Raw genomic sequence first — 25,444 nt, forward strand, 5'->3', positions numbered from 1 at the left:
CATGTAACAGAGAAACGACTATAGGATTGGGGTTCAGTGTTGGTAAACTTAATGGATTAGTTTGGAGATGTGGAGGACATGTTTTAAGGCCTTAAAAATGATGTTGTGTTTGGTTAATGTGGTTACATTTCTTTTCAAAGGGACCATTCTCTTCCAGGATGACTAGTCACTGGACATTTAAAACCACAAGGTGGTGTGCAGTGCTAGTGAGTCACTGATTGTCAGTCGTACCCACTTCAGTGCAGATAAATGAATCTGTCTACATCGACTGAATTTGGCTTTTGGCTTTAGGTATGCATGAAGGACAGTGTACTTTAATTCATATTTCTTTGCCTTTGTTACATTAGTGTATGATATGAGACGCTGTGGTAAAGAGGAGCTGAATAAGTAGCCTTTGTAAGGGGGAGTGCAGGCAGATGAGTTCCTGCTGCTGTCAGAAAGTTTCAGGCTGCACTTCAGAGGGGTAGCAATTGTGGATGCTGGGCTTGTCCTCATTCCGTCAGTGCATTTGTTGTGCATTCTCACCTTGATGAACTGAGCTCTCTTTCTCAAACAAAAAGGACAAGGATGTAACAAAATACATCAGAAGGTTGACAAAAGTAACTTGAGCCCCTCAGAACAAGACAGACATCAGTAGAGTTGAGCAGAGGATTACCAAGATGGTAATCCTCTGCACTGGTCTGGTAAGGAGGAGTGGGGCAGCTGTCTTCATCCTGGAGAATAGATCATCTGATAGCAGCCTGCCTGTACCTATATGAAGGTTGTAAAAAAGACAGACTGAGGCTCTTTACTGTATTGAAGGATGGGAAGATAAGAGACAACAGCCGTAAGCTGAAAGGAGAGAGGTTCATAATATATGGCAAAATATATGGAGCCCTCCACCCTCTTCCTATGAGGCCAGTCAAACAATGAGGTGGAATGTCCAGAGGAGCTCTTTGGAGGCTTTTGTAGGAACCCAAGAGAGTAGTTAACAGATTGTTTAGCTGGCCTTGACATCTATGTGGGATCCCAGAGGGTGGTAAGTGATGCAACATCATCCTGTACCTAGGAACTGTGTGAGAAAGGATGTGAGTGTGGAGATAATGGAATGCTGTATCACCGATGTGGGTGGAAAAAGCAGTTGGGGCCAAAAAGATCTGTTAGAATAAGTCAAAACAGTGGGTTTGAGGCTTGGTGTGCTGTGGGAAAGTGAAGTAAAGCATATATGAATTTCTCAGTAAATATCTACTGGCCATGGAGTTTGAGGCCATTTTTCCCCCTTACAGCAGTGGTCACCTCTTTGCAAGCTGATCTGTCAGTTTGTATTTCAGCTTGTGTGGTGGGACAGGCTGGATCTGACCCACTGTATTTTCATGATACTTAGGAACAAAGCACAGGTTTTCAAATGATGGCCAGATAAAGCTCTGAGCAACCTGGCCTGACCTAATTGCTAACTCTTCATTGATCAGGAGGCTAGGGAGGAGACTGCCTTAGGACCCTTCCAGCTGGAATGATCCTCTGTTCCCTTCGGGAAAAGGCTGTTCTTCTCTAGTGTAGAAAGTGACATCTAGGTGTCGTAAGTGGAAGTACAGCTTATAAGCACTGTCAGCCTTAGGTTTGGGAAGATCCTGCTGTCAGGGGTTTAATGATATCAGCTTATCCATATCCTCCCCTGGCTATAGTAGAAGGTAAAGTCATGGCTATGTGAATTACAGAGAAGAAAACACCAAGTTGATAATGTTAGTTTACTTCCTTTCCTGGAATTGTAAAACCACAGAACATCCTAGATGGAAAAAGACCTTTAAGATCATCAAATCTAATCATTAGCCTAACACTGACAAATCCTTGACTAAGCCATATGCTTAAGCACTACATCTACACAACTCTTAAGTACCTGATGGGATGGGGACTCCACAAGGTCCCTGTGCAAGCAGTTCCAATGCCTGATAACCCTTTCAGTGAAGAGATTCTTCCTTATGTCCAATCTAAACTTCCCTTTGTTGAGATAAAAGGAGTTTAATGAAAGTAATACAATGTACAATACTGTGCCAATGGGCAAACAAGCCAAGCCAGCAAAACCAACCAGCAAACAAGCCAGCAAGTGGAAAAGGGCAGCATCCAAGCCAGCAGACAGCAATGACACAGAAACCAACACCCTAAACCCGAAACTGGAAGCCTTTCTTGTTCCAGTTTCAACTACAATCCCCATGACACTTTTCTCCAGCTAACACTTTCATTATAAAGCTGGCAGGGTGTTGGCATGGTGTTGAATACTCATCAGCAAATTGAAGTGAACCCTTGACAAAGGCCCAAAAATGAACACAATATTTGAGATGCAGCCTCACTGGTGCTGAAAACAGGGGTAAGATCTCATCCCTAGTTCTGCTGGTCACACTGTTCCTGATACAGGCCAGGATGCCTCATGGCAACCTGGGCACACTGCTGGTTTATGTTCAGCTGGCTATGAACCAGCAGTCCTAGCTCCCTCTCTGCTGAGCAGCTTTCCAGCCACTGTCCCCAGACCTGTTGCACTGACAGGACCTGTTGTGGCCAAAGCACAGAACTCAGCATTTGGCCATATTGAAACTCATACAGTTGCTGTCAGCCCATCTATCCAGTCTGTCCAGATCTCTCTGCAGAGCCTCCCTACCATCAGGCAGGTCACACTTCCACCCAGCTTGATGTCATCTGCAGACTTAGTAAGGGTGCACCCAATCCTCTCATCCAGCTTGTTAATGAAGACATTAGGCAAGACTGACCCCAGTACTCAGCCCTAGAGAACACCACCTGTGACTAGCTGCCAACTGGACTTAACTCCATTCACCACTGCTCTTTGGGCCCAGCTGTCCAGCCAGTGTTTTACCCAGCAAAGAGTATGCTGATCCAAGGCTTGAGCAGCCAGTTTCTACAGGAGAATGCTGTCAGAAATGGTGTCAAATGCTAAAGTCCAGATAGACAACATCCACAGCCTTTCCCTCATCCGCTAGGTGTGTGCCCATGTTGTAGAAGGAATCAGGTTCATCAAGCCCATGCTGACTGAGGCCTGATCATCTGGTTGTCCTATGACATGCTGCATGAAGATAGTCAGTGCGATCTGCTCCATCAGCTTCTCCAGCACCAAAGTTGAACTGACAGGCCTGTATTTTCCTTCATCCTCTTTCTGTCCCTTCTTGTACATAGGTGTCATGATGGCTAAATTGCTGTCTGCTGGGGCAGTCAGCCAAAACTGCTGAAAAATGATGGAAGGTGGCTTGATGAGCACCTCTGCCAGCTGACTCAGAATCCTTGAGTGGATTCCATCCAGTCCCGTTGACTTGTGGTGCGGCAGGTCACTGACCATCTCTCCTGGATTGCAAGGGGATCCTTCTGTTCCCAGTCTCTGTCTGCTAGCTCAGGGGGCTGGATTCCCCGAATACAACTGGTTCTATTAGTAAAGCATGAGGCAGAGGCTGCATTAAGCACTTCAGCATTTCTTCATCCTTAGTTGCCATGTTTCCTCCTGCATCTGATAGAGCATGGAGGCTGTCCTTGGCCCCTCTTTGCTGCTGCTGTACTTACAGAAAGATTTCTTACTGTCTTTTACATCAGTAGCCAAATTAATTTCTAGCTGGGCTTTGGACTTTCTAATTTTCTCCCTGCATAGCCTCATAACATATTTTTTGTCAGCATGTGTGGCCTGCCTCTTCCTCCAAGGGTCATACACTCTCCTTTTCCCTCTGAGAAGCAGAGAGAGCTCCCCGTTCAGCCAGGCAGGCCTTTGCCACCAGCTTGTCTTACAGCACATAGGGATGGCCTTTAAGACTTCCTTCTTGAAGAGGATTCCTGTTCCTTTCCTGGATTCCTGTTCCCTTCAGGACTGCCTCACAAGGGACTCTTTCAAACAACCCCCTAAACAACTCCAAGTCTGCCCTTTGGAAGTCCAAGGTGACAGTTCTGCAGCCCCTTCCCTACTTTTCTAAGTACAGCAAAACATGATTCTTGGTTTTCTCTTGAAATTATTTTCTCTGCAGTCACTGAGTGGTCCATATGAACTCTCCTACTTCAAAACCAAGCCAAAAAAAGTATATGTGTGTAAATCTTGCTTAGAAATACCTGTGCTTTACATGGGGATTTGTAAACGTTAGCAAGTAACTGTACAGTAATTTCTGTCATTGGTGTATTTAAGGGGGGATACTCTGTGTGCCCATTCATAAAAGACGATTAGCTGAGCAGTGTGAAAGCTCCTTGTAACTAGTGGTGTTGTTTGCAGTTCTCCAGTTGACAATCTTAGGATATTATATTCCTTGAATCGAAATACAATTTAATTCTATCTTATGTAAAATGCTTTCCAGATGCCACTTTTTCTTTTGCTTTGACTTTCCTGGCTTGCATTCTGCCCTGTTTTCTACTTCATGTCTTCAAACTTTTCTTTGCTAACAGGTTGATTCTGCTGTAGGATAATGGCAGGAAAAGTAAAGTGGGTAACTGACATTGAAAAATCTGTTCTAATAAACAACTTTGAAAAAAGAGGCTGGATTCAGGTGGCAGAAAATGAAGACTGGAATTTTTATTGGTGAGTATGTTAAAAGTACCAAATTCTAAATTTGTAAAGCATTTTATTATGTTAATAGCATACTGAAAAATGAAAGATACAGAAGTTATTGATTAACTGCAGTGCTTCTGAGACTGTGACGTGATTTCATGGCTTCTAGAATTGCTTAGGCTGTTGCTGGTCCTCTGTTCAGATTGCCATTGGTAGATTCTTGTCTCTGTGTAGGCCTGCTAAAAGTCATTATCGTTCTCAGGGCAGCAGGTCCCATCTGCCCGGATCCATTCCGATGCTGCTGATCTCATCTATCTTTGCAGTTTGCCTGAGGGTTTGTCAGAGAGTGCAAAGGGAACGACCTACCCAGACACTGATCACTTCTTGGAATACCAACTGTAAAAATCCCAGGGGAAATGCTGTGCTCATTGGTTTTTGTTTTGAAATATTACACTTGATTATTTGAGATGTTTGTATGCAGTAAGTAGATTTTTTTTCCTTTACTGCCGTAGGAGATTTGTGGCCTAAGGGGAACTTTTGCATGTATCTTTTCTCCATTTTTTTCTGACAACATAAGCAAAATAATCCAAGAGTACACAGTTCCAATATTTGATAAATATTCTTTTATTAATGTAATGGAGGCTTACTCTTACCAGAGTCCAGGCTCATTTAATAAAGGCCTTGAGATCTGTACTTTCCTTCTCCTTCATGATAACAATTTATATGCAGAATAAATTGTTCAGCATTTCAGTACTGAGGGTGAAAGTGGAATTAAATGAAGAAAATGGTGAAAGGAGGAGAGTAAATGGTCTATCTTGTCTGGCTGTTGTCTAATATAAGGCCACAAATGCTGTCCTAGAATGCAGCAATCTGTTAATTGGCAGAAAGAATAGTCTTTAAGTAAACTAAACTATTTATATTGTCCTTTTCAAGTACAACAAAATGCCAGTTTGTGTTGCCAGATGTACCCTTTATGAACCACTTAATTTAAATGCCATTGGAATGGGCTGCCCAGGGAGGTGGTGGAGTCACCATCCCTGGGGGTGTTCAAGAAAAGACTGGATGAGGCACTTGGTGCCATGGTCTAGTTGACTGGCTAGGGCAGGGTGCTAGGTTGGACTGGATGATCTTGGAGGTCTCTTCCAACCTGGTTGATTGTATGAATGGGTAGGAAACCAGTAATCTGCTGTTTTAAAATGCAGTTTGGAGAGAGTGAGGGAACAGGACACTCATGGAAAATGTGTGACTGGTTTTGGTTTGGGGTGGGCTTTTTTTTTAGGTCCTGAAATGATAATGTGGAAGGTTGAAGGCATTCAGGAAATATTAACAAATTTCCAATGTGAGACAATAAAGGGAATTCCTAATATATATGGCTGTGCTCTAACCTTCAGTGAAAGCTGAAGTAGACAGCTGATTTGATAACCTGCCTCTAATCTGGCATTTACAGGTGTTTTTAGCAAGATCTCTGACTCCTGCTTTTCAGTTCATATGCTGGAGGACCATCACAATCTGAATAACAAGGTAGTCAATAGGAGGTTGGGTTTGTGGCTTTGTTTTTTAAGAGAACACCTGAGTTTCCAGAGGGTGAAGTAACAGATTTAGAAAGGTACTTTTGTAACATATAGATGTGCCTCAGTCATTTTTAAGGCCCTGCCAATGAGTCAGAGTCCAGTAGGACCAAGTTGTCATCTTCATTTCCTCACTTTCTGCACCAATTTCAGTGGCAGTAGAGGGGTCAATAAAACCTCTGTCAGGATTTCTTTGGATTTGGAAGTTCAGGTTATTGTCGCTGCAGCAAAATACGATACTCTAAAGAGAAATGAGAGAGAAAAGGTGAGCCAACAAACAAATCCAGCTTTGTCTTCCCGAGTTGTCTTTCTTGGGAGAAATCATGTGGTGCCTGTCTTTGTTTTCAGGATGAGTGTGCAAACAATCAGAAATGTTTTCAGTGTGGAAACTGGTTACCGCCTCTCTGACGATCAAATTGTCAATCATTTCCCAAACCACTATGAGCTGACCAGAAAAGATTTGATGGTAAAGAATATCAAGCGCTATAGGAAAGAGCTTGAGAAAGAAGGAAGCCCTCTTGCAGAAAAGGATGAAAATGGGAAATACATTTATTTGGGTATGTGATTCTCATTATCAGTGTTGATCTTTTCTCATATGTAGTCTTTACAAATCATTTTTCTTCCTATGAGTTAGCTTTTCTGTGCATAAAGCTCTGAGCCCCTGAAGTGTTAGAACATTAAAGTGACTACCCTGAAATGCTCTGCCCCTGTCAATACATAAAGTACACTTTACCCTAAATTTGTTTGCTGCATTCTGCAAACCTAACAGCCTTCCCTCTCTCTTTTCCTCCTTTTCCCTCCCCTCAAATCTGCCATTAGAGCATAAGAAAACACAAGAACAGGGGACTTGATAAAAATGTTAGTAGTGAATACTTAAGATAAAATACTCTCTTTTCAAAGCTTTTGAAAACCACACTTTGAAGGAAAATGGCTAAGATTTTGCAAATTGAGAGGAATTAGAGGAGATGCCATTCATTCAGGGTCTTTGTTGAAATTGGAGACTAGGCAAGAATAAAAGCCTGAACATTTCTGTTTCTCTGTCATATTACTGCAGTACTAAGGCCAAATTTCTCCACTGCATACTTGCTGCTATTCAGCAGTATAAAAGAAAGAGCACAAATCCAATTTGTGTGCACAGAAGCTCTGTTTGGACTCCATTTTGTAGTTAATAAAGTCCTTAATGAAGACTGAACAGTGTGGGATTAGCTGAAGCAACATTGGATGAAGGGATAATGAAATTATTAAGGGTGTAGAAATAGATTTGCAGCTCTGTTTTTTGTGGTTGTGAGGGGGAGTCTTCAGGAAGGGTTGGTTGCTTTGAGGTTTTGCTGGTTTTGGTTTGACCTGGTTTTTAAATTATTTTGAAGAAGGAAAATTGTGGGCTTAAGATACTTTTGAAACTATAAGATTCATAGTGAAACCAAAGGGCCCTGGAACTTCATATGAGACAGAGTTGGAGTGTCTTTAATTCATAAGTGAAAAAAACATTATCTCAAAATCTTAAAGTGGAGCAAAAGATAAAATAAACAGGACAGCACTGAATGAACAGACTCTTGTTTTGAAGGTCAGAAAGCACTGAAGTGAAACTGATATGGGGATATGTTGAGCTGATTTACATCTTGGGGAAAGTGAAATCAAAGCACTCTTCATCTGTGTAAGAATGAAGCAGATCTGTTTGGATGGCAGTGAACGTAATCTGACAGAAAAAAGCAAGAAGTCATTTTATTGAGGTTTCAATAAGTATGGTAATATTAATTGTGGGAGCAAATAAGAATGACCAACAGGAGTCACATGGCAATAATTACCACAGCCAGAGGGAAAGCAACTTGAACACTGACATTTTTGTATGCACAGAGTGGTTAGTGGAGCAGTAAAAATGACATACAAAATAAAGAAAATGTCAAGTTAAGTTGGAATGGTATATTTGGTTTGCAGATGACACTAAGCTGGGGGCAGATGTGACTGAGTTGGAGGGCAGAAGGGCTCTGCAGTGGGACCTTGACCACCTGGACAGATGGGCAGAGTCCAATGGGATGGCGTTCAATAGCTCCAAGTGCAGGGTGCTGCACTTTGGCCACAACAACCCCATGCAGAGATACAGGCTGGGGTCAGAGTGGCTGGAGAGCAGCCAGACAGAGAGGGATCTGGGGGTGCTGATTGATACCCGCCTGAACATGAGCCAGCAGTGTGCCCAGGTGGCCAAGAGAGCCAGTGGCATCCTGGCCTGCATCAGCAATGGTGTGGTCAGCAGGAGCAGGGAGGTCATTCTGCCCCTGTACTCTGCACTGGTTAGACCACCTTGAGTACTGTGTTCAGTTCTGGGCCCCCCAGTTTAGGAGGGACATTGAGATGCTTGAGTGTGTCCAGAGAAGGGCGACGAGGCTGGGGAGAGGCCTTGAGCACAGCCCTACGAGGAGAGGCTGAGGGAGCTGGGGTTGTTTAGCCTGGAGAAGAGGAGGCTCAGGGGTGACCTTATTGCTGTCTGCAACTACCTGAGGGGTGGTTGTGGCCAGGAGGAGGTTGCTCTCTTCTCTCAGGTGGCCAGCACCAGAACAAGAGGACACAGCCTCAGGCTGTGCCAGGGGAAATTTAGGCTTGAGGTGAGGAGAAAGTTCTTCACTGAGAGAGTCATTGGTCACTGGAATGGGCTGCCCGGGGAGGTGATGGAGTCGCCGTCCCTGGAGCTGTTCAAGGCAGGATTGGACGTGGCACTTGGTGCCATGGTCTAGCCTTGAGCTCTGTGGTAAAGGGTTGGACTTGATGATCTGTGAGGTCTCTTCCAACCCTGATGATACTGTGATACTGTGATAATGCTCTAATGTCATTGCATATATATGACAGAAAACGTATTCATGTGAATTAAAAACTATTAATCTGGATTTAGCAGCATGCAACTTTTTGCAACTTTGCAACATATTGCAACATTTTGCAACTTTGCAACGTTTTGCAACTTTGCAACATTTTGCAATTGTCTTAAGTAAAAATGAGAATTTAAATGAGATTAAAAAAGGGACATAATGCAACTGGATTGTGACAGACTGGAAGACTGAAAAGAGGGATTTGTTTTTCAGTCTGCATGTATCAGTGACCTTATTGGATATACTGTCCTTAATTGTGCACTTTTTTCTTCTCCTCTTAATTCAGATTTTGTTCCCATTACTTTCATGCTTCCTGCTGATTACAATCTCTTTGTTGAAGAATTCAGAAAAAATCCCTCCAGCACTTGGATTATGAAGCCTTGTGGCAAAGCTCAAGGAAAAGGGATATTTCTAATCAATAAACTCTCCCAAATTAAAAAATGGTCTCGAGATAGCAAGACATCTTCGTAAGTTCCAAAAATGCAAACCCTTGATTATACTTGGCATAATGAGGTGAACTACATCACTGTGTTAATTGTCTGATGCATGGGAAAAGTATTCCATTATTATTGCTCTGTCATAATGTAGTTAGTTTTGAACTTAATCTCAGTTCTTATCTGACTTCCTCCTTCAAGCAGGTTTTCATATGATTTAGTTTGGTATGAGAAGGTACAAAACAGTGTTTAACAACTGTTCTTTTTAGAAATGTCATAGGGGGGGGAACTGTCCAAAAATGAATTGTTCTGTTTTATAGTGTTAAATAACAGGAGGCAAGAGAAAAATCCCTTCCTAAGCAATTTCAGTGTTTAATTTATTTAATATGTAGTAAATATCTTTTCAAATGAATTCCAAGAAAGAATGCATATATAAAAAATACATAAATTCTCCATTTGGAGCACAAAATATGACACTTTGTGTTAGTCATCTACTTCCAGATGTATGAAGGAGGTTAGCAATCATTTTCCTTTGACTAGTAGAAGTTCTAATCATAGAACTATTTTTTCCCCTATATTTCAGTGTTATCACTTGTCTGGCTGAATGTTGTTTGAGCCTTTTTATTTTCTGTTTGACTTGTTCTGTGTGTCACAATCTGAATATTATCTTGTCTTTTCACAGTGGTTTGCCATTGCACACCAAGCATAAATACAAATATTCCAGGAGTAAGAGTGCTTGATTAATGATGCTAATGCAATAGGTATTTTTTGCTTGTGTTGAACCATGCCAAGCACTAAACACTTTCAAAGGAAGAGTGGCTTGTAGAGCTGCATTTTGAGTGGTTTAATCAGCTATCCAAACTGACAGAATCCCAGAACCTTAGAGCTTCCAAGGGACTTCCAGAGATCATACAGTCCAACCCCCATGTCAAAGCAGGATCACCTAGGGCAGGGTGCACAGGAATACATCCAGGCTGGTTTTGAGAGTCTCCAGAGAAGGAGACTCTACAACCTCTCTGAGCAGCCTGTTCCAGTATTCTGTCACCCTCGCTATGAAGAAGTTCTTCCTCATGTTGAGATGAAACATTTTATGTTCCAGTTTGTATCCATTGCTCCTTGTTTTATTGCTGCTGACCAGCAAAAAGAGATTGTCCCCATCCACTTGACACCCACCCCTCAAGTATTTGTACACATTGGTCAGATCACCTCTCAGTCTTCCCTTCTCCAGTTTAAACAGCCCCGGGGCTCTCAGTCTCTTTTCACAAGGGTGATACTCAAGTCCCCCAGTCATCCTTGTGGCTTTCCACTGGACTCTCTCCAGTGGGTCCCTGTCTCTCTTGAACTGGAGTGCCCGAAACTGGACACAGTATTGCAGGTGAGGTCTCAGTAGGGCAGAGTAGTGGGGGAGAAGAACCTCCCTAGACCTGCTGGCCACACTTTTCCTGATGCACCCCAGGCTGCCATTGGTTCTCTTGGCCACTAGAGCACATTACTGTCCCATGCAGAACGTGCTGTCCACCAGGACTCCCAAGGTCTTTCTCCATGGAGCTGCTTTCCAGCAGGGCAGCCCCCAACGTGTGCTGGTGACTGTTGTTATTCCTCCCCAGATGCAGGACCCTGCACTTGTCCTTACTGAACTTCATGTAGCTAACATGTGACTTGAAACAGTCACTCGATGTTACTCATCTGTTTAGCTTGTTTTTTCCTTTGGTGTCTAATGCCTGCTGCCAAGTGTGCTTTATTAACCAGTGCAATTTTATACATTGCCTTGGCCAAAGATACGTAGTTTAAGTTCATCCAAAATTTGCCAACAGAAAGAAGACTTGCAGGATTATATCATTGGAATTGTCACCTTCTGAAACAGAATTTGTGTTTTTCAGGTTTGTCTCTCAGTCTTCCAAAGAGGCCTATGTGATTTCTCTTTACATCAACAATCCCTTACTTATTGGTGGAAAGAAGTTTGATCTCCGTCTGTACGTTTTAGTATCTACTTACCGTCCACTGAGATGCTACATGTAAGACTGTGTACATTTGTATTTTGCTTTGAGAGAACGTTCAGTGGAGTTCAAATAACGTTGTGCTAGTTGCATGCAGAAGTTTAACACATGTGGTGTCCTCAGTTGCTGTTTGTTTGGGGTTTAACACATTTCAATGAGGTGTTTTTTTTGCATTTAAGGTATAAACTTGGGTTTTGCCGGTTTTGCACAGTAAAATACACACCAAGCACAAGTGAACTGGATAACATGTTTGTACACCTTACAAACGTTGCCATTCAGAAACATGGGGTAAGTGTGCTGAATTCTTAGGTGCTCTTTGGTAACAAGAATAATTTTCTTAAACTGATCAAAAAAACTGTGAAATAAAAAGGTTTTATTTGTCAGATTCTTCACCATCTTGTGGTTAAAATACTTCAACTTGAATTTAAAAAGAAATAAACTTTAGAAGGCTGCAGCTTGAAAGTATGCAAGATTATGAGTTGCACCTCTGCAAGTGACTTTCAGTAGTTGAAAGCAGGGGGTTTCTTCATGTCTCCTGTCATGTAATGTCACTTAGCAGTTAATTCTGTGACCAGTGGAATTAATGAAGCCTGGTTCCTGTGGGTTTGTTTTTTATAAGAGAACTGTAGTACTGCCTTCCTGACCTTCCTCTTATTTGCAGTTAGTTCAGCTTTCCTATTTCCAGCACTTATCTACCATCACAGTACTTACCAGCTTCTTCCTATGTTTCAGCTACCTCGGTCTTTATTCTCTGGGTAAGGGAATGTTGCAAGCTTGGTGATAAATGATTGCTGCCTGGCCAGATGGTGGCTTCCTCTTAATCGGAGAGAGTTCTTTGAGTCAAAGCAGGCTGAAATTAACTAGAGGGAAGAAAGGCTAGTGGGTCAGGGGTGACATATGGACAGATGGCCATACACTAAGCACTGCCACAGCGTTGTTTCTTCAGGGAATCCACTTGATGATGATGACTGTCCCTTCTGCCTTTGCAACGGATGTCCCTAATTTATAAACCTTGCCTCTGCTACAGTAATTGAAACTCCATTGTCTCACTTCCTAATTGCATAGGTTTTGTTTTAAGTGTATGGAAAAGAAATGTGTGTGTCCATGTATGTACACATACACTCGTCCATATGTGTGTACAGATACAATCACACGCCAAATACATGTAATGTGCCTTGAAACCTTGCTGAACATGCTTGTTTTTTACTGTTCTGCAAGATGCTTTTTAGTCTGGAAAAGGGGGACCTGGGACCTGGAGCTTTCTAGTCTAGAAAAGAGAAGACTGAGAGGGGATTTAGTAAGTGTCTATAAATATCTGAGGGCTGAGTGTCAGGAGGTGGGGGACTGGCTCTTCTCACTTGCTCCCTGTGACAGTGAGCAGTGGATGTAAACTGCAGCACAGGAGGTTCCACCTCAACATAAGGGGGACCTTCTTTACTGTAAGGGTCACAGAGCACTGGAACAGGCTCCCCAGGGAGGTTGTGGAGTCTCCTTCTCTGAAGGCTTCCAATGCATTCCTGTGTGACCTGAGCTAGATTGTATGGTCCTTCTCTGTCAGGGTGGTTGGACTGAATGATCTCTTTGGGTCCCTTCCAACCCATGACACCCTGTAATCCTGTGAAGTGCTGCATAGCACAGCTGCTTTTGTCTGGATATTGCTGTAACGACAACATGAATTAAAAATGTCACATATGGTGGTAGTGTCAAAATATGGCATTTTTCAACACTACAAACACTCTCTTGCTAAGAGGCTGATTTGTAAAGTGCTTCAGAGACACTATGGTTTGAGAGAGCACACTGAGAAATAGTTGTGGTGAAAGCAGATCCCGTATAGCTTAGAACATAAATCATAGTGCTGTTGCTAGTAGCAGTGAAAAGGTGAGACATATGATATGTTGCTTATTCCACTGTTATGCACCCTTTCATCTTCTGTACCAGTTAAAGAATGGCCTTCAAGGTATATCCTAGATAAAAGTAGAAATTAAGTAGTGGTGAGATCACTTGGAAAGGATGAAGGGTAACAGAAATGAGTGTAGAAGTAGCAGCTTGAAAACGTGGAGTCATTGCTAGAGTATTTTAAAAGCTTTTTATAAATTCTGAACCACAAATACCTGTTGATTTTTGCAGTAAGAGGTGAGAGAAGTTTAATATAAAGCCATTCTAATCCATCCTGTCTGTCCTTCTTCTGCTTTAAATGTGTCTGTAACTTTGGAGACATTTCATCTCTATACTCTTAGAAGAATCCATTTTGAACTGCCAAATAATTTATCAAAACAATAGTGAGGATTGGGAAAAACTCCTTGAATTCTAACTCTTAATCTCTACTTTAAGCCCTATGTGAACTATAAAAATTCAGTGATTGTACCCTAAAATTATCCCTAACTGGAAAAGTGTCAATATGGGGAAGAGGGAAAGAGTGAAGTGGAGGAAGGAGGGTAAGTCAGTACACCCACAGTCATGTTTGTGCTGCAGACATTGTTCACTGCCTGTGTAATACAAATGAAGCAACAGTGATTTTTCTGGGTTTTTTCAATTAGTGATCTTTGTAGCCTACAATATTCTACCCTAATATTTTTAATTAATCTGCTGCAATTGTGTAAAGCTCTACACAGTTGTAGTCTATTTTGATTTGATTACTTGTTCAGAAATGCAGAGAGGGTTGGAATTAGCTTTGATCTCTGCTCCCTTCCTGGGATCTAGTCTCAAGACATTTTTTTCCATGCAGCAAGTCCTGAGAAGCACATTTCAAATCTTTATTTGTACAGTCCAGTTTTCCAAATTTGCTAAAAGGGAAAGCTGTAGAAAAAGCATAAAAGTAAATAGAGACTTCTCTGACCTTGTCTTGAAGGATGGCATATTTTGTTCCTCTGAGAACTTTCTTCTGCTCTAAGCATTGTGTTTTTAACAGATATATAAACCTCAGAAATGCTCTGAGGAGAACCTTTATGAAGAAACAAACCATTTACCTTGAGAGTTACTTGCAGGCTCAGTGTGCATCTCTCCATCAGTAAGAATACAGTCAGCTTGATCTTGTCTTTCATGTGAAGAGAATATAGTGCAGAGCTGTGGTAGCCTCTGAAAAGTCAAATAAGATGAGGCAAAATCCCTTTGTTCCCCTGTTCTGTTTTAGTAGCATTGAGTGGATTTCCTATATCAAAACACTGACTTGCTTCAAAAATTAATTAGAAAAAACAATTCAGAGGTCTTCTTGAATCACCAAATAATTCACTGTCTTCTTGAATCTAAGTTTGGTCAGTAGCCCCATTAGGAGGGTACAGAATTTGCCTTTTGGGAAACAAGCAAGTTTCATTTTAAATTAATAAATGCAGGCAAGCACTTTCAAGTGCTGCATTTTAAAACTGCAAACATCAAGGAAATTTAGCTATTGCTAACCTAATTTTTTCTCCCTTATCCCTAGAGGAGGAGAATGTTCAATTCTTTTCACATTTTAAAACTGCATATGCAAATAATAAGTGATGATAAATTCTATTATAGTGTAAAACTGTCAAAGTACCAGTGGTTTTTTCCTCCTAAGAAAGATTTATGACTTGATTTGCAATGTGTGATATAAACTTATACAGCTGTCATAAAAAGTTGTTTATATAGAGGGCAGTTCTTAGTAAAGCTGAAGTCTTCATAAAGCTGTAAGAGTAAAACCAATTTGCTGAGTTTGTTTTTAGACCAGTACTTGTCTTTGTGTGGAGGTTTTTTGTATGAGTGAAACAAAACTCCTTAACAACTTCAAAAGCTTAGACTAAAGGGACCCCTTAACTCTTCAGGATGATTACAATCATATCCATGGAGGCAAGTGGACAGTGAGTAACTTACGCCTCTATCTGGAGAGCACCCGTGGAAAGGAGGTCACAAACAAGTTATTTGATGAGATTCATTGGATAATTGTGCAGTCACTAAAGGCTGTTGCGGTGAGTACTGTTCCTGGAATGCTGCCAGCGATACCATTACAGCTGCAGGCTTCTCATGACCATGAAAGTATGCTTGCCATCAAAACTCCTCAAATCTGTTTTCTCCTGTTTGAGTGATGGTGTTGATGCTGTTTCTGCAGTTCTGTTATTGGTAGATTTCTCTGAGCTGAGCAAACTTAAATCTTGTGGGGGTGGGCATGTTATCCGTGCTTATTGAAGTGCAAGAATCTCTTTCCTTGAGGGCTCTGTGAGCTATTTGATATAACTTGATACTGCCTTTGTGAATAGCATGAAGTTCTGCCAAGGTGCATGACGTCATTTCAGCAATAACAAACATGCCAAAGGAAAAATAGCTCTGGGGGACGACATATCATAAAAAAACATAGGACTATTAGTTCAGCAGAGTTACATAACTTACTTTCTCCTCTTCCATACCTCCGTCACATCGTTGCTATGGATTGTTATTAAAAAAAATCAAACAACCAAGCTAGCAGTGAGTCCTTTACTTAAGTGACTTACTAGTGTTTGAGTTATATCCCATGATTGCACTAGAGAGCAGGTATCACTCCGTGTTATCACAGATGGAGTATCTGAATAGCTTACTGGTGCCAAGAACTGCCCTGTTCCCAAGTGCAGGGTCATGTCATCTCTTTTGGATTGGTCCTGGCATTGTCATGAACTGAATCACTCACTGGCTTTATTAATGGTTAGTGTTCTGCCGGTGTGATAGCTGAATCACCTCACTGAAGGACCAGGTGAACATCAGAAACAGCACAAGAGGGAAGGACAAGGTCTTGAAGCTAGAATTGGTGCAAATTAGGAAAGTGTTGCCTCAGTTCAGCCTGTGCTGTGCCACTGTATTTGAAACCAGATGTCAGAAGAAAAGGCATTTCCTCCAAATGCTAGCAGAATCTGCCCAGAGAAAAAGTGTTGAGAGTTATTCAGCATGAAATGTTTTGGTCCTTTATCCCTCTGTCAATGGCAAATGTAATGAGAGATGGTTGTTTCTCCCTCCCTCTTCCAGCCCTTGAAGAACTGAGAAGCTTTTAGAAGTAGTCTGGGGGAAATATATCACTAACCTGTAGCAAAGATCTATTTTAAAGATCTGATGAGACTTGCACAGAAGAAAAGTCTTACCATGCATACTGCAAATGTTTAGCAGATGCTGAAAAACTATTGACTCTCTAGAGAATGTGTATGGAAGCACAATCTGTTCTTGGTGTCTCTCTTGGCTTTCAGTGTGATAGTTGCCTTGCACTAATTATGACTTTTAGATGTATCTGGTAATTGTTTGACCTCAAATTCCTGTGTCATTGCAGCAGCATAATCACAGAGATGTCTTTGAAGGAGTCTCTTTTTTTCTGAAGTTTAAAGGATTCACAGTTCTGTGAAGCTGTTCTAATGTCAGTTTTAAAACTTCCTGGTTTCTCTTGATGCAGGAGTTAACTGTTGTTATTAGTTTTGTGAAATATGAAAATACTTTCATCTTCAGGCTGGAAACATAACGGAAAATGAATGTAGCTCAGCATTTAGCATTAATGCTATCATTCCCTGAAGGGACATTGTGGAGAGGCTGCTGCTGGTCTCTTCTTAGAATCATAGAATAAACAAGGTTGGAAGAGACCTCCAAGATCATCCAATCCAACCTTACTCAGCCCCATCCAGTCAACCAGACCATGGCACTAAGTATCTCATCCAGGATTTTCTTGAACACCTCCAGGGATGGTGACACCACCACCTCCCTGGGCAGCCCATTCCAATGCCAATCACTCTCTCTGCCAACAACTTCCTCCTAACATCCAGCCTGGACCTCACCTGGCCCAACTTGAGACTGTGTCCCCTTGTTCTATTGGTGGTTGGGAGAAGAGACCAACCCCCACCTGGCTGCAACCTACCATCAGGTAGTTGTAGACTTCTCACACGTAACTGGAGACAGAACAAGGGGGAATGGCCTCCAGCTGAGTCTGGGTAGGTTTAGATTGAACACTAGGAAAAAGTTTTTCACAGAGAGAGTGGTCAGGGACTGGAATCAGCTGCCTAGGGTGATGGAGGAGTCGCCAACCCTGAATGTGTTTAAGGGTCATTTGGATGTGGTGCTTAGGGATGTGGTTTAAGATGAATCTTGTAGAGTAGGGTTCTAGGTTGTCTTGGTGATCCTGACTGGCTTTTCCAACTTGGATGTTTCTGTGATTCTGTGATGATTATTAGAATATTTACTTAGAGCTTCACAAAAAGAGTTGATCCTGAACTTAACAGTTAGCAAGCTTATATTAGAATTACAACACATAAAAGTGTTGTAGAAGATTAATAATTGAATCACATTTATGATTTCTGGGAAGCAAAATGTGTAGTAAGGTTACTGAATTGATTCTTTTAGTATTAATTTTAATAGTTCATTTTAATTAAATTTAATAGTTCATTATAATTAATTTTAACTGTTGAATTTGTTATCTTCTTTTTAGCCTGTAATGAATAATGATAAACACTGCTTTGAGTGTTATGGATATGACATCATCATTGACGACAAGCTTAAGCCATGGTTAATTGAGGTAAAGTTGCATAAAATACAGGACAAAAAGCTTCCATCCTGTTTCACAGAATAAAACTAAGTAGGTTTTGGTGTAGTCTTTTCTCTTTTGAAGTGATATATTCCTCAGGTAAGTGGATTAAGACAAATTTTAAAAGGCAAGAGAGGCTCTATGTTGACCAACCTAGCATCTGCTTTTGTTTCCTATTAACTGATTCCATTTGATTCTGGACTTCTGCTTTGTCTTTTAAATTCAGAGCATCCATACAGACAGCCTTCAGAGGCAGTCTGAATGTTAGCAGCCCTATTAGATAATGTATCAGGAACTGGAAAATTTGCATTGGCTCTGTGAAGCATGACATAAAACTTGAGTTTTAAATGCTGTTGTGGCCTTAATGTTGCAGGTTGAGAGGAAAGAGAGTCATACAAAACATAGCTGTGGTTTTCAGAAGGCTTTTTTCTCCCACATAAATTTCTACTCAGTGTATTAACTTTGAATCTGCTCTGTTCAATGTAAATTTTATCAGTCCCTCTTCCTTCTCAGTCTATCTGAAAGATCCAAAGTAAATGGAATTTGTAAAAGGAAAACAGTATCTGTTTATTGTTCTGATACCACTTCTCCATTATGTGTGGAACACAAGATGTTTAATTTGCCCCAGTTTTAATTAAAAGAAGATCCAATGTAGTGCTTTGAATAGAAAGCATGTATGTGTGTCTCCAGCTCACAGCTTAACTGAGGAGAAGTCAGAATGAGAGCATAAATTAAAGCTATTTATCCAGAAGAAACCCACAGAATTCCTGTATATAACATCTGTTGGATTGAATCAAGCAAATTGCAGGCACTGAAATTTTGGGGGTTTAGAAAATGAAACAAAAATCTGTGTCTGATTCACTCTGCTGACTCTAGTCTAAGCAAAAAGCTTGGGGCTGACACTGCAGATGTTAGTGGTGTGCTTCTGTTTTAAAGGAAAAAGAAAAGTACCCAGTGGGGGATTCCTTCCAGTGTCTGAGGAACCAAAAGAGGACCTTATTTTCCCAAACTGTACAATATAATCATCACAGATGCTTTTTAGAGAGCTAGATACTACTAAAAAAATTGATGCTGACTTTTTTTTTCCCTTCTGTAGGTTAATGCTTCCCCTTCTCTTACTTCCAGTACTGCTAATGATCGCATCTTGAAGTATAATCTTATTAATGACACCCTTAACATTGCTGTGCCTAATGGAGAAATTCCAGACTGTAAATGGAATAAATCTCCACCAAAAGAGGTTCTTGGCAATTATGAAGTCTTGTAAGTTTTGTCAGTGTTCTCTATACATGCAGATGGTTTGTGGTCACATCACTTTTTTTAGTGTGTGGTGTAGACCACAGAGATAGAGTGAACTTCATTCTAATAAGAAAAATGGGCAACAAAGTACCACTTTTAGAGCTTCAGTAGCAATGCTGGGGGTGGGAGTGTGTTAAATTGCTGTGCCTCATCTCCAGAGTGAGTGTTACTTGTCTGATAAGCCTCTGCCTGCACTGTTTGATATTCCAGCTACTAGACTGGAGGGAGAGAAGCAAAGACAGTGTGTCTTCTGCATGTGTAGAACTTATATTGAGTGTAATATAGATGGTAGTTAAATAGATACAATAGCTATCAATACAGATTTTCTCTCAGATCATAGGAATGATGCCACTTGAATCCTTACAGTAATGAATTGTTAGATACATTTTTAATTCTCCAATCTGTTTTTCAGAGAAAGAAAGGAAAAAAGAAATCTTTTATTGGAGTGTCTGGAGGGTGTGACTAGGATTGATTGGTCTTATGCAGAGGAACAGTAATTTAAATCCCACACTGATGATACAGTTTCTCATATTGTTTGAGCAAATGTTCAGATGAGTTCTCTAGCACATGTTCCAGTGAGTTCTTTGGGGACCAGGGAATGCTCTCACACATATGTGCGTACCTGGCTCTGGGTACAGTTTCAAGACTTTATTGTAGCTCAAATACTAAGACCAAAAAGAAAAGGTATACTGGAAACTACAATGCTTATAGCTCAAATGCCAAAATCATATAGAGAAAGTTACATACCCCTTTTTACATCTGTAAATCTGTTGCATACCATCTTTCCCTACTGCTTGTGCACATACTTGCAAGCTCTGTTTCCTCTGGATCTTATCTCTGGTCACCTAGTGATTATCAGCCTGTTGTAACTTCTGATCAAACACATACCAACTCTTCCCTCTTACAGCACAAGTGGTACAATTGTTTAGGATGTCAGGAGTGTGATTTTGTATGTAATGGATCCACTAGTTGATACTGATCTTAAATACTGTTTTTATGGGCTAGCAAGGACAGTTTTGGCTGAAATAAGATTGAAGCTGTAATGAGTGCTGTATACGTGATAGCTATGCATACCAATACAATAGTGTAATTGAGTGCATATTACAGCTGTTCTACAAACTATTGTAGTATTACCTTTAGATAATTGTAATTTTGCATCTATAGCAAACTTCTGCTAGGAATTTGCATAGCAGCTGGGAGGTTGGTGTGGACTGAGGTTACCTGAGGCCATAACTGTCTTAGATTGATTTAAAGAACTACTTGTCACTGTGGTTAAGTGTTCCAAAATAGATGTCATCAAATGCATTTAGTTTAAGCACATCATTGTTTGTTCACCTCATTCCTTCCCTACTCACTCTCTGATGCAACAGTATTTTGACAATGCAGCTAATAATCCTCTGTGGAAGCAATAGCTTAAGACTTTACTAAACTGCCAAAGGTCTGATTTGCCTGCTTAACCACAGATCTGTGTAGTGAGGAGAGATACAGAAGTACATGGGAAATAAGCGTAAAATTCCACAAAATCAGGAGTTTTACCAATGCTGCCAGTTTGTTTCTTTCAAAAAGCTGCTGAAGATACTTCAGTGTCTATGTTGCAACAACACATGGTAGTATATTTTCTTGAATAATAGTTGCATATCAAACTGTGCATCTACAAACCTGCGTGTAGAGCAGCTTGTATTAAGTGTCAGTGCTATGTATCAAGTAAAACAGAATGTAGAGAACCCACTCCTGTTTGTGTGCAGTGAATATCAGGACAAAGCATTGAAAGGGTTGTCTTCATTTCCAGGTATGATGAAGAGATGGCGCAAAGCGATGGGCATGATCGTGAGTTGCGAAGTCGTTCTGGGCAGTCCACTGGAGTAAAAGGGAATCGTGCAAGAGATTCAGGAAAGCCTGTGCTAACCACCTGGAAGTGATGGGGGAAAAAACAGCTGCAGTCTGGGTAGGAAGACATCATGAACAAAAATGCACTTTTTAAACAGTTTCCTCTATTTTGCTTCATTGTATGTGGGAAATGCTAAAAGAGAATAGATAATACAGCCTTTGGTCTGTGGTACAGTTGGTGCTGATGTGTCCTGACTGAAAGGCAATCTGGCAAAAGCACTTTAGGCTCTGGAGGGAGGGCAGATGCAGCATGGGCTGACCGGTGTCATTACACGTGGTGTAGGATTCATCCATTCAATAAAGAATGATACACACAGGCTGGATGAGTCACTCCAAGTGTAATCATCGTCTTGGTTAAGATTGTGTATTCCATTAAAATAAAGACCAAAACCCAGCTGATTCTCTGGTCATCAGACTTGAGTCCTCTCACTGACCTCTACAAAAGCATATTTGAGTTGGGACATGAAAAGATGGTTACTACAGGCTAATAAAGCTCATCTGAATCCCAGGTCTCATAGGTCTTGGAGGTTTGGGTTCTTAAGTTCCTAAGCATGATTCTTGCTTGTACATTTGAACCTGGACAGGTAAGCTGCTCTTACGTAGTTGTGTGTTCAGATATTAAGTGTTATTTTAATGGTCAATGTTTAGCAGGTAGATGTGCATGGCTTTATACCCCCAGCTAACTGTTAGGGGGTAAAGTAAGAAGTAACAGCCTTAGGAGCTATGAGAGCTCGTAAAAGTAAGGTAAAGTGACAGCCTTAACAGCTAGTGAAAAAATTATTTTGTGGTACAGTTATATTTCTGAGAAACAGGCAACACAAAATGGATACTCTGAGAGAAAGAAAACAGAGCTCCCTCTTGCTTTCATTTCCACTGCTTTTAATTCATGTCTTTAGTAGCATGGATAGAGAATGTTGTAATCTTGTTCTATCTTAACAGCAGCACTAGCAAGGGTAGATATTAGCTGTGATGGAATGATTACTCCTTCCCTTTATGTTCTTTCCTGTTCTTGCATCCTACACTAGTGGGATTTATAGGGAGGAGGTATATTGAGAAGTGCAGATTCTGGTTTAAAAAATCAGCTTTACAGTTACTTTTTTTGTATACTGAACTCATAACATACAAACTGAGCTGCAGTGACTTTCAGTCTCCCTTTTGGGATGGCTTAACGTGAAAGCAAAACCAGGCCTGGGTTATCAGGATGTACTCCTGTAGAAGGCTTTGGAAACTTAATCCAGGGAATGCTTTTTAGCTGCAATTTCACAGTGAACCAAAACTGATGGTAGCATTTAGATAACCTTATTCTTCAAAACTTGTTTGTAGATGCTACTCTATGATGGCAAGGAGGTCTTTACAGCTAGGCAGCAAGTTGAATCAGGGCCTCCAGAATACAAACACTGACAAGACAGAAAAGGAATGGCACCTACCTGTAATATTACTGAGTATTCTTATTTAATTGTTTGCAGGTTTTCTAATGGCCTGGAAAGGCTCAACTCACTTGAGCTTGTGTTCTTATTACTCAGTATAATAATGGATCTCTTCCAGTCTTGACTTCTGAAAAATTGTCATCATGTTAAATCAGTAAAGTCTTGCTATTGCTTTGAAAGAATAAGGATTTCTGTACCAACATATAGCAGATGTATTTCATACACTTACAGTATTTGCATTAACAGCATTTTATATGGAAAATATTCCTCTAACAGATCTGTCAATTTGGTACAAGCAAATCCTTCTCTCTGGCCACAGTATTATTCAGAAATCATATTTCAAACACTTTACTTGAAGATGATCTCTGTAAAATGTCTAGTAAATTATCATGACTACCTCGAAATTAAAACATTGAAGGATTATGAATTGGGAAAAATCCCTGGGAGAACAATAAGCAACAAAAAAGCCCACTGATAGGAATCTTTGCCCATGTAGTACTCAGTCTTAGAACTAGAATTGAATTGTAAATGTTGTTGCATTTTGCACAGTTAGATCTCTAATCAGTGTGTCACTAGCAATTTATCCTGCTGCCCCAAACATGAATTCAGTCATGCAGTATTCTGCACAGTAAGAAGTCAGAAAGACATCAGGTACAGTGACCCTCTCTCTTCCTGATCTTATTCCACTTTCTTTTTAAAAACAAAGGATTAGTTATTGGATACATCAGACTGCTTTCTCTTCAATTCCTTTTCCAACGAGTTTTTCTGCAGAGGTCAAAGTTTGAAGACCTAACTGTTTTCACTATCTATGCAAAGGGAGTTTTCAGGAACAAAACTGAAATAACATAAAATGCTAGATAACCAAGACTGCCTTTCCAGTTATCAATAACAACCAAACAAACCCATAAGCAAGCAAGAAGTCTTCTTTCTCTATGAAGAGCTTGAAGCCTCATGTGCATAAGTGAAAATAGATGTGCCCTCCCTGGAGTTGTTCAAGGCCAAGTTGGGTGAGGCCTTGAGCGACCTGCTCTGGTGAGAGGTGTCCTCGCCTATGCCCAGGGGTCAGCATTACATGATCTTTGAGGTCCCTTCCAATCTAAACCATTCTATGATTGTATAATTCTATGATTCTTGAGAAACTCAAAACTGGGAACTTCTGCTGGTATGTAATATAAAATCTCCCCCTGTAAGACCTGTAGTAAACCACAACGGTTCTCTGAAGGAATTTGCATAAGGAAAGGATCATGTTCTATGTTAACTGGAATGAGAGTTTGCTCTGTACATGAAGCAGCTTGTCTGCAGACTCAGAAACAGGAGGATGACAAGGAAACGAAAGCAGTCATAGCTAACAGTTCTGGGGGAGGAGAAGTGTAGTATGTGGATATGATTCTATGAGATGCTTGTTTGTACATGGCCGTGAAAATCTGGTAAGGAAGAAGAGAAACTGGAAATGAAAACTTGCAATTGCCTGTCAGGGACAACATCTTGAACTTTTTACTTCCTGTGTCCTTGACCAAATCTATTGCTGTAGCAGGACAGAACTACTGGTACAAAGCAGTGTACAAACTGATAACTGCTTGGGGCATGCTCTGTTACCAGCCAGAACTGTGGTGATTAGGGAGATGTGTGTGCCGCTTGAGGTGTGCGTCTGCTACAGGAGTTAAGGGGCATTGAATAAAGGTGTAATAACAGATGTTAAACCTAGTGTGGATGCTGTCATTCAAAGGTAAGAGAGTTCTTTTTGAGGGAGTCCAATTTTCCAAAATTTCAACAACTCTTTTTTACCTATGAGCTTAAATCTGAATGACTACAAGCACACAAGACCTTCGATCTCTGTAAAGAATCATAGAATGGTTTAGGTTGGAAGGGACCTCAAAGATCATCCAGTTCTAACCTCCTGCCCTAGGCAGGGACACTTCCCACTAGAACAGGTTGCTCAAGGCCTCATCCAACCTGGCCTTGAACACCTGCAGGGAGGGAGCAGCCAGAACACCTCCCTGGGCAACCTGTGCCAGTGTCTCACCACCCTCACTGCAAAGAACTTCTTCCTAACATCTACCTTGAATCTCCCCTCTGCTGTTTTAAACACATTACTCCTCATACTGTCATTAAAAGACCTTGTCAATAGTCCCTCCCTGGCCTTCCTGTAGGCCCCCTTCAGATACTGGAAGGCTACTATAAGGTCTCCTCAAAGCCTGTGGCCCTAGGCCATTTGTCATCCAAATGTATCTAATTGTAGGATAAAGAAACTGTTTTGGCTTTCATCGCAGCAAAATAAATCAGAAATAGCAGTTCTCAAAAGTTCTGACTTTGGCTAGTGCAATAACTTGCCAGGCAAAGCTAAAATAAATGTGTGTCTCAGTACCCAAATACTGTTCTTTGTAGGCTTAAGTGATCTCTGGCATAATGACACTATTGTCTGAAGAATTAGAGAGACAACCTCTCAACAGCTGTGAGAATTGTTATAATGACATCAGTGTAGAAGGAGCTTATTGCTAGAGTTGAATAGTGGGGCTTGTTTCCTGGGCACTAACCTTTCTTCCTATTTAGTCTTTGACATGGAAGGAATTAATGAGATTTCTGCAGAATAGTTTCTTTATGTGCCTTTAGGAACCTAATTAGAATAAAATAAACAGTATTATCCCTAAACCTACTCCGTTGCTGTTGGCTTTACAGTAAAACTTCTGCCTAAAATGTCCTTGTGTCCTGATTCACTTCCTGCTATAAACTTAGCAAAACAATAGACTTTTCACTAAAGATGTATAGCTTTGATTTTTCAACAGCAGAACATGGCAGGCAGAGCTCATTTATCTCTAGTAAAGGAAGGGCTTTACTTGGTCATTATAAACTAGTGCTGTTTCTGAAGCTGTTGGAGAACAAATCTTAGGAGGAGTGACTGAGTCAGCTGGGGCTGTTTAGTTTGAGAAACAGGAGGCTGAGGGGAGACCTCATGGGTCCCTACAACTATCTGAAAGCACACTGTGGAGAGGTTGGC

At 40.9% G+C, this 25,444-nt stretch overlaps 2 protein-coding genes across 7 annotated transcripts in view; both read left to right on the top strand.

The window, feature by feature from the left end:
• TTLL1 (TTL family tubulin polyglutamylase complex subunit L1) overlaps positions 1-25,444 on the top strand; it is a 29,551-nt gene that overhangs the window by 1,127 nt on the left and 2,980 nt on the right. For 2 of the 6 annotated variants that reach the window (XM_064166436.1, XM_064166434.1), the window contains exons 2-10: positions 4,399-4,531; positions 6,418-6,626; positions 9,214-9,394; positions 11,242-11,376; positions 11,538-11,646; positions 15,138-15,281; positions 17,744-17,830; positions 18,936-19,099; positions 20,925-21,435. In XM_064166436.1, coding sequence (XP_064022506.1) covers positions 4,419-4,531; positions 6,418-6,626; positions 9,214-9,394; positions 11,242-11,376; positions 11,538-11,646; positions 15,138-15,281; positions 17,744-17,830; positions 18,936-19,099; positions 20,925-21,054 — 1,272 coding nt within the window. In that variant the 5' untranslated portion in view covers positions 4,399-4,418 and the 3' untranslated portion in view covers positions 21,055-21,435. Of the gene's footprint in view, positions 1-140; positions 292-4,398; positions 4,532-6,003; positions 6,023-6,417; positions 6,627-9,213; positions 9,395-11,241; positions 11,377-11,537; positions 11,647-15,137; positions 15,282-17,743; positions 17,831-18,935; positions 19,100-20,924; positions 21,436-25,444 lie in introns of those variants that run through there. The other 4 variants (XM_064166435.1, XM_064166437.1, XM_064166438.1 and 1 more) reach the window with 4 other exon arrangements.
• Positions 21,064-25,444, top strand: part of PACSIN2 (protein kinase C and casein kinase substrate in neurons 2) — a 64,504-nt gene continuing 60,123 nt past the window's right edge. Inside the window, exon 1 of the mRNA XM_064166431.1 lies at positions 21,064-21,080. The gene's annotated coding sequence lies outside the window, so the exon portion shown is untranslated. The remainder of the gene's footprint in view (positions 21,081-25,444) is intronic.

Source organism: Pogoniulus pusillus, chromosome 27, assembly GCF_015220805.1.
Source record: "Pogoniulus pusillus isolate bPogPus1 chromosome 27, bPogPus1.pri, whole genome shotgun sequence".
NCBI lineage: Eukaryota > Metazoa > Chordata > Aves > Piciformes > Lybiidae > Pogoniulus > Pogoniulus pusillus.